This window comes from Alligator sinensis, unplaced genomic scaffold, assembly GCF_000455745.1.
Source record: "Alligator sinensis unplaced genomic scaffold, ASM45574v1 scaffold186_1, whole genome shotgun sequence".
NCBI lineage: Eukaryota > Metazoa > Chordata > Crocodylia > Alligatoridae > Alligator > Alligator sinensis.
This window is the reverse complement of record NW_005842904.1, coordinates 284,105-293,664: the sequence shown is the minus strand read 5'-3', so window position 1 is coordinate 293,664 and position 9,560 is coordinate 284,105. Positions and strand designations below refer to the sequence as shown.

Here is a 9,560-nt window from a genome sequence, read left to right as displayed (position 1 = left end):
TTCCAGTAGAGAATTGCATTGCCATACTTTTGGATCATCTCCAGTGACTAATTAAATTCAGTTACTCTGGCCTTTTTTAGATAATAGAGTTAGCCATTATAAGGGCCTCATCCAGAAATATTTAAGTCAAAGTCAGGTCCTATGCAGTTCAAACATCTACCCTGGCTCATACGTTTATTTGTGGAGGTTATGGTGGTGATAATAATGATGTCTTAAGGATCCCACTCAAATTTATTTTGAATTTATACACCCAAACTTTCCTTTAACTTAAAGCAATTATTCTTGCTTAGTGTAATAAGGCCAGGTCACAACCCTGGACTCAGCTGGTCCCAATCAGAAGATATGGGGAATTCAACCCCTGAGACAGCACGTAAGCAGTAGGAGTGTGCAAAATGGGCCATATTTGATTCAGATTTGGCCTGAATTGGGGACAGTGATTTGATTTGTTGATTGGGATCACTGCCCCCAATTCGATTCAGCCAAATCCAGATCTAAATAGTATTAAATAGGTACTTTGCATCGTTTTTTCATCAGTCCCATGGGACGCCCATGCCTGCTACGGGACAGGGACGTCCGGGTGAGGGTGATCCCCTGCCCTCCATTAATGCTGACTTCATGAAGGAACATCTTGAGAAGCTGGATACCTTCAAGTCAGCCGGCCCTGACAATCATCACCCCAGGGTACTCAAGGAGTTGGCAAGCATCATTGCCCAGCCTCTAGCACGGATCTTTGAAAACTCTTGGCGCTCTGGCGTAGTGCCTGAAGACTGGAAGAAGGCCAATGTGGTGCCTATCTTCAAGAAAGGGAGGAAAGTGCATCTGGCTAACTATAGGCCCATTAGCCTGACTTCTATCCCGGGGAAGATCTTAGAAAAGTTTATTAAAGAGGCCATCCTTAATGGACTGGCCAACGCCAACATCTTAAGGGATAGCCAGCACGGGTTTGTTGCGGGTAGGTCTTGCTTGACCAATCTCATTTCCTTCTACGACCAGGTGACCTATCACCTGGACAAGGGAGAAGAGATTGATGTCATATATCTTGACTTCAAAAAAGCCTTTGACCTGGTTTCCCATAATCACCTCTTAGAGAAACTGGCCAATTGTCGCCTTGGGTCCTCCACGATCCGCTGGCTGGAAAATTGGCTCCGGGGTCGGACCCAGAGGGTAGTAATTGATGGAAGTCACTCATCGTGGTGTCCTGTGACCAGTGGGGTCCCCCAAGGCTCTGTCCTTGGACCCATACTGTTCAACATCTTCATTAATGATGTGGACACTGGAGTCAGAAGCAGACTGGCCAAGTTCGCCGATGACACCAAACTTTGGGGCAAAGCATCCACACCAGAAGACAGGCAGGTTATCCAGGCTGACCTGGACAGGCTCAGCAAGTGGGCGGACGAGAATCTGATGGTGTTCAACGCCGATAAATGCAAGGTTCTCCACCTTGGGAAAAAAAACCCGCAGCATCCTTATAGGCTCGGCAGTGCTATGTTGGCTAGCACTACAAATCCCGGGACGTCATTCTCCCCTTGTACTCGGCCTTGGTGAGGCCGCAGCTGGAGTACTGCGTCCAGTTTTGGGCTCCACAATTCAAAAAGGATGTGGAGAAGCTTGAGAGAGTCCAGAGAAGAGCCACGCACATGATCAGAAGTCAGGGAAGCAGACCCTACGATGACAGGCTGAGAGCCCTGGGGCTCTTTAGCCTAGAAAAGCGCAGACTCATGGGTGATCTGATGGTCACCTATAAGTTTATCAGGGGTGACCACCAGTATCTGGGGGAACGTTTGTTCACCAGAGCGCCCCAAGGGATGACAACTAGGTCAAACGGTCATAAACTACTACAAGACTGTTTCAGGCTGGACATAAGGAAGAATTTCTTTTCTGTCCGAGCCCCCAAGGTCTGGAACAGCCTGCCACCGGAGGTGGTTCAAGCGCCTACATTGAACACCTTCAGGAGCAAACTGGTTGCTTATCTTGCTGGGATCCTATGATCCCAGCTGACTTCCTGCCCTTTGGGCAGGGGGCTGGACTCGATAATCTTCCGAGGTCCTCTCTCACCCATTGACACACCAACTGCTGAAACTTCCTTAGCCTGACGAAGGGTTTTTGAACCCGAAAGCTTGCTTAATAACTATTCTCCAACCATTTGGGTTGGTCTAATAAAAGATATCAGATTCACCAAAGGAACTTTGTCTGCCTATGTCCTTAGAGCAACACGGCTACAACCTACACACCTGCTAAATGTTTTATTAACCTAGGCCTTTCATAAAATCCCAGCCTTCTTTTTCATCAACCAACTTTGTGGAATCCAGGAGGACTCTAATCCCTCGGTTTATCCATGCCTGAAATAGTCTACTTTGTTGCACTAAAGTTAATTTATTCTAATATGACTTTGCAAAGGGGCTTCAAAGTGGGAGCAGATAAATTATATTTATAATCATTTTCAGGACCTTTTAACTTGGCAGAATGGTACAAATATATACCAGTCCCATTAGTTTAACAACTGGGAAATTCTTCTGGCCTCAATATACTGAAAGTTAATGACTTACATGCTTCATTGATTGGGGGCCCAACTCTATATGTTGTTTCTGCTGCTGAAGTAACCAATGAAATAATAAGACTTCCCATAATCCCAGTGGAAGTATGGCCCAGGGACAATGTCCCAAGGTGGGGCTTCACAATTTATTCAACGGCTTCAACTAAAAATGCAGACAAATCCTTTGGAGTCATTCTGGAGTTGGACACACTTTTTTAGAGAGGTAAGCGCAAATGGATATCATGAAGTCTTATGAATGTCTAAGCAGCTCTCACTCTTTGATTCACAACGTGTCCTTTTAGGGACTAATCTGCCACTTTGAAGGTAAGGGAAGCCTTGGTAGCCAATAGCAAGTATCCAAACTGGGAAACCTCAAAGAGGTAAAGTGATTACAGGCATCTTTTAAATGATCAGGATAAAAAACACAAAACAAAACATTTATTCTGTATGAGTTAGGGAGAGAATAAAAAACTAAGTACTTAATTATAATTGGTTGGAAACTGGAGATATCAAATAATGTAGGTGATTTCTTTGCCTGTTTTTTAATCTAAATTTGGAATTCTTTTACTAGTTTAGTGTATATTGCCACCCTGATATGCACTTGAGTAATGGAGACAATATGCCCTTTCTAGTCACTATACAGGAAGTCAGACAGACAGATTTCAGAACTGGAACTGTTTTTGAACACACACATAACATTCTTAGGAATTTGTTTACCTTCTTTTTAGATGAACATCAGTATTAAAATTAGGTCATGTTTGTGACTATTTTTGTCTGCCTGTCTATTCATCCATTCATCTATGTATTTGTATGAAGTGTCTAAATGAAACTGAAATTCACAAAGGTTTGGGTGCCTAATTCTCAGCCTTCTTCTGAGTATTCCAGTTTAGATACCATTTATGTTGTTTAAATTTTGGTAGTACTCTGTAAAATTCACTTAAATGTGCCACTTCTTTTGTTTTTTAGAATATTTGTTGACCTGTTATTGAACATGAACATAAAATGTCCTAGTTTGTGTACTATATGAAATGTACAGATCCAAAGATGAAAGTAGTTGAAGTGAGCTTTTCAATTAACTACTGTGAACTTTGGATCTAGTTTCAAATGAGCTGATCTTTTCCCCCTGTATAATAAGGAATCTGGATTGTCAATATTTAAATCAAGTGGGCCTATGCCAAAATAAATTAGAAAAAAGTCAGGACCGATATTATACACGGACATTATTTTGACTGTCTCCCACAACGATTCTTATTAGGTGAAATTCTCCTTTCTCTCACATTTAGCTACTAATTCATGGTAACTTCAGTACATCCAACTACATTCCAGCAGGGCTTTCCAAACTGTTTATGGGTTGCAGTTGGTCCACAAGACTATGGTGAGTGGTGTACAGTTGATCTGAACTTTATGTAAGAGTTTGTGCAAATGTTGAGAGATTTTCACAGTTGGTAGTGGACCATTGCTTTAAAAAGTTTGTAACCATTGATCTAAAGCGCAAATAAGGGTAGAATGTAGCCACACATCTATAATGGTAACAACCTAATGTGTCTCTATGCACAATGGCTAGGAGAAATTTTGCTTGTTTAACTCAAGTGTGTCTAGCTTGAACATTTTGCATGTACTAAGATTGAAGTTTCCAAGAAAGCCTAAAAAAATCAGATATCCAACCGTCTTTGAGTCAGAAATCGAAATTTCTAAGGCTTCTTTTGAAAATGTCTATTTAAATCTATTGACAAGCAGTTCATTTATTAATTTAAAGTTACTCAAACAAATTTTAACACAAAAACATTTTTGGAGAAACAGGACCGCTGCTTCAATGGGTAGATATTTCAGTGTTAGGAGATGTTGATTTTGATCCCACAGGGGTGTCCCTATTGATTTCAGTAAACTAATGAAAGAGAACATTCCCAAGCAGTGTCACTAAATTCATTCAGTGGCCTGATGCTTCTGAGATCTCCAATATTTACAACAGAGGTTGAATTCAAGAAGTGTCATAAAGGCTCATGACTTCAGTGGAGGTAACCCTAATCTTACGCTACCAAGCGTATCAAGGGTTCTGGCACAAATTTATATTAATGTGTGACTCCACTGTCTCCAGTAAAGCTATACTTAATTTATAATGATGCACCCTAATTTTGCTTCCATTATCCAAAAGAATTATAACAAAGGGAAAAATATAAAATATAAACACAGAACACAGAGAATTTAAACCCAAATAAGCTTATTTCCATGTCTTCTGCCTTTTCTTCTCCTCACCTGGACCCTACTGTTACCTTTTCCCCATTACCATTTCCATTCCACTGCATCTGATACACAGCCTCTGCAACAACTAACTGACCATCCTTTAAAATATAACTGGATAAAGGTAGGCAGTAGGAACACAGCCCTCCAGAGAAGACTAAAAATCCAGAAAATTAAAAGTTAGCTTGCTTGAAAGTGTTACAGGGATAGTCAAGAGTTCAAATGTCATGCTTAAGACAGGGCTTTTCTCCCTTTGAGGAAAGACTAGTATGACATTTAAACTGTCGAGCTTTGATGCAGATTATCGGTTCTAAAAACTACAATGATGTAAACAGAAAGTAAAAGAGCCAAATTGTCTTCTTTTCCATACTATTTTATTGAGGCTTTGCCTTCCTGCCTGCCTGCCTTCCTTTCAAATAAATATGTGTAATGTTGTAAGCAAACCAAGAATCATATGAATAGCATAAAGGAGATAAGATTACATGTTACATAACACTATGCTTCTATTAATATCAGCAATATGTTTTTGTCTTTGTTTTTTAAACTTCAGGATTTTGGATGGTATCTTCATGACAACTACACTGCTAAACTAAGGGAAAGAATTAATCCCCTTTGCCGACATTTCATCCATTCTTTTTTCTACAACTGGACAAAAGAAATTCTGAATGTCTCTTCCAAAGTGAAATAATTAAGACACTAGAAACTAGCTCCTTGAACTTAATTAATCTATAATCAAAATGGGAATAATAAGTGTGTATCAAATACTTATCTATAACTATATTGTATATTTAGTTTTGCAGTGGTACGTCTATACACTGTTGTGATTGCCATCCTATTAAAAGACATGGAGGCAACTAAATAAGGAGTTAGGTATCACACAGGAATAGAGAGAAAAAGATTGGCAGATATTACCTACCTATGGCTCCTACGGAACTTTTCCTTAATAACTACCTCCATTAAAATTAATACAGAAAACCTAGCTTATTGATATGCATTCTTAAAACATACAATTTACATTATATGTTGTAACTTGTGACATACGTTTTGTGCCTTATTACATACATCTAATTGCATTTATATATGAATCTTACAGTTCTCAGGCATACTAATCTGTTTTATAAATTATTACATCTGCTTTATTGTAGAGTAGAATTCCTGATAGACTGATTACTTCTGGCACAGCATAATAAGCCTTAAAATGTTTTGTTTCAGGGGAAGTAAAATTTGAGAACCTGGGTTCAACAGTGGGAATGTTTCCCATACAATTGGAAATAGATTTTGCCAGCATCTACTCGCTTAATGGAAAAATAGTCCAGGACCTTTCATGTTTTGAAACCATGTAGCTTGTGGTAGGTGCCCAATACAGAGCCATATTAGACAGACAGGCAGACAGATAGATGCGTAGATATGGGCTTGTGCTATGACTTTAGATGAACTGTTCTGAGACAATGACTTGTAAGAATGATACCCAAGTGACTGAATTCATCCTTGTTGGCTTCTCCACCCTCCCAAAGATGCAAGTTGCCTTTTTTTTGGTATTCCTCAGCATCTACACCATAACCTTGTTGGGGAACATCATTATTGTCATTCTTATCACAGTTGAGGTTGCCCTTGACACCCCCATGTACTTCTTCATCCGTAATCTCTCAGTTATTGAGACAGGCTTCACCTTGGTTATGGTACCCAAGATGCTTGTTAATCTCCTATCAAGAAACAAAAACATCTCCTTTGTGGGCTGCGGTACCCAGATGTATTTCATCTTCTTTTTTGGCAGCACTGAGTGTTTCTTGCTTTCCTTGATGGCCTATGACCGCTATGTGGCCATCTGCAACCCACTGCGCTACAGTATAATCATGAACAGGAAGGTCTGTTTTTGGATGGCTGCTGGGTCCTGGATTGCTGGCATACCTGTTTCTATGCTTCAGACAGCCTGGATGTTCACTTTGCCTTTCTGTGTCCCCAATGAAATCAACCATTTCTTCTGTGATGGTCCTCCAGTGCTGAAACTAGTGACTGGGGACACCTCTATGTATGATATGCAGGCAGTTATGTCCACCCTCTTTTTCATCATGTTTCCCTTCTTCCTGATCCTGGTGTCCTACATCCACATCATCACCACCATCCTCAGGATGACATCAGCAGAGGGCAGGAGAAAAGCCTTCTCCACATGCTCCTCTCACCTCACTGTGGTAACACTGTTCTATGGCACAGCCAGTTTGAACTACTTCCGGCCCAAGTCCAGCAATTCACCAGAGAGCAAGAAACTGGTGTCTCTGTCTTACACAGTTATCACGCCTATGTTAAATCCTATAATATACAGTCTGAGGAACAATGAGGTGAAAGGGGCCCTGAAGAGAACATTCTGCAGAGGAAGGTCATCCCAGAAAGGCTAAGGATTAGGTCTTGAATTACTGCTGCTATGAGTGTGACTCCATTACATCATCACTTGCTAGTTTACACCATACTCCAGGATAAGTGAGAAGAAAACAGGTCTTGTTGGCTTCACCAGAGTTAATCTTATTTCACACTAGGTTGGGTACAGGCCCTTTAAAAAATATACAAATACACTGTAATGAATTTTAAATAGGGTATCAGTTTGAGTTTTCTATGAGGTGGAGTGACCACAACTATGTATTTTAAAGCATGAATTAAAGTCTGTGGGTGTTAGGAGTAAGCAGGCTTCCAGGATCCTGTAGCACCTTAAAGCTAAGTTCAGATAAGATTCTGATTCAAAAGGTAGAATTAGAAAATCAGATGAAAGCTGAATCTACAGATGGGAAAAATCGATACTTAATTCAGGTTGGATTAGAACCCATTGCCTTCAGTACAGCTATGACCAATATAAACCAGCTAAGAATTGTACATATTGATTGTGAGGGAGATATGGCTGGTTTACATTTATTGGCCTCCAACCTTTGAGTAAAGATACTTAATTCCATATCTCACAGATCTGTTGTGATAATTCATTATTTAATGTTTATTAAGAGTTTTTTCATAGGGTGGTCCTAACTATTGTTATCATATATATTCAAACACCAATTTTCCTTGGGTCAGATGTTTGATCTCTTACTTGTCTTTTTACTCATGCCATTTAGAGAGGATTAACAGACCAGTAAATAAGAGTTTTGTAGTTTGCATTATTGGGTTATTGGTTTGATGATGCTTCCCAGTACTGGAATTCAATATAATTTGAGAGATCTTTTTCCCTGTTTTCTTCCTCTTGCTGATATAATTTTTGAGGAAATAGTTTCATTTTTTTTCTGCTTAATTTCTGACAAAGATTTACTGAGCAGGAAAGATGGACTCATGGTAAATTAATTAATATTTCCAAATCATCTAATAGTTGGAAACATTATTCTTTAGCTATCACATATTTTTATAAGACCTATCAAGATGACAGGAGGGACTGGAGACAAAGATCTTTCTTACATATGCATCCTCATTTCAATATATAGTGAACACAGTATATATTCATAGTCTGAAAACATTAAAGTCTCTGACTGTTTCAGAGCCCTTGAGGAGGATGACTTCCTGAAGTGAGGTGAAGAGAAGGTATAGACTGGAGTTATGGAAGAGACCTTCTATAGTGTAGTTAACAACCCATCTTAGTCCTGTGCATGATGGAAAAATCTTCATGGTGTGTTAATATGCTTCAGTCAACAAGGAAAAGCCCACCAGTGACTGCAAATAGACTGGGCTTTTTACTGAATTGTAGACTAGGGCAAATAATGAAAGACAAATAAACAAAGAAACAAATGCTATGTCAACATGAAAATCTAAAGAGTTTAATTTTTCGAACTTCCAAAGTCATCCCACATATCTGAAATAAATTATTTTTAGGTTTCCCATATTGAAATTAAATGTTCTTACAGCGTTCATATTTTTAACTTATTCATTATCAGTTAAAATTTCCCAAATTCAGACCAGTTTTGCAAATATATTTGGTGGTGCCTAAACTCCATTCTTTGTGAATGTACTGTTCACCAGAAACAAACAACAATCATATGTATTTATTCAATGCTCCTATGCTAGAGTGATTCTGGGCTATTCCACAAAGTTTAAGGTCTTTCACTGGAAGGCCTGACATATAAATCCATAGCAGAAATGTACAGACATAACAGTTGAATTTTGATATACAATTTGCGACACTACAGCCTAAAATTAGTTAACACTATTTGGGATAGTATTGAGGTGGTTAGCTGTGTATGTCCATTCATAATATATGATAAAGCAGGCTGTTGCCTTGAAGTTTATCTCTTTCTGAAGCACATAGTTTCTAGGGGTACATCCCAATAAGTGCACACATGGATATTTCCAGGTTCCCAAAATCTAAGGCAATCCTGTGAAAAAGATTAGCACAGGTCTTGTACTTTTGGGGCACGTCCAGATGAGCCCACATGTGCCTCTTGCAGCGTCTCAAACTCCTTTGAGACGCTGCAAGAGGCATGTGCAAGAATGAGAAAATGTTCCCTGCACTGCAAATTTGCATCCATGGGGCAAAATTAGACCCCTGGATATCTAGGGGTCAAAAAAAAAACCCAGCAGACCAAAAATGTGGGCCAGGGCACGGTCCCCAAAGGTGCCCTGAGGCAACCGGAGGCTGGGTCCTCCACAGAGATGCTCTGCCTGCCACAGTGTCTCTATGATTGGCCCTCGCCCTGGTGCTGAAGCCGGGTGGCCCTCACCCAGGCTCCAGTGCCAGTAAGTAAAGAGTCAGGGGGGTGGAGGAGGGGGGAGGGGACCATGAGGGGACCTCAACTGGTCCCACCCACTTCCCCAGTCCCCCAGA

The 9,560-nt window shown here is 40.1% G+C and overlaps 1 protein-coding gene across 1 annotated transcript; it reads left to right on the top strand.

The window, feature by feature from the left end:
- The first annotated feature begins 6,219 nt into the window (after window positions 1-6,219).
- On the top strand, window positions 6,220-7,164 carry LOC102382766 (olfactory receptor 10A7-like). The gene has a single exon (XM_006035993.1). The coding sequence runs from the start codon at window positions 6,220-6,222 to the stop codon at window positions 7,162-7,164; it is 945 nt and encodes a 314-aa protein (XP_006036055.1).
- The last annotated feature ends 2,396 nt before the right edge of the window (window positions 7,165-9,560 follow it).

What these genes read in the sequence shown, in the direction of transcription:
- LOC102382766 (XM_006035993.1), top strand. Translation starts at nt 6,220, where the DNA reads ATGACTTGTAAGAATGATACCCAAGTGACTGAATTCATCCTTGTTGGC.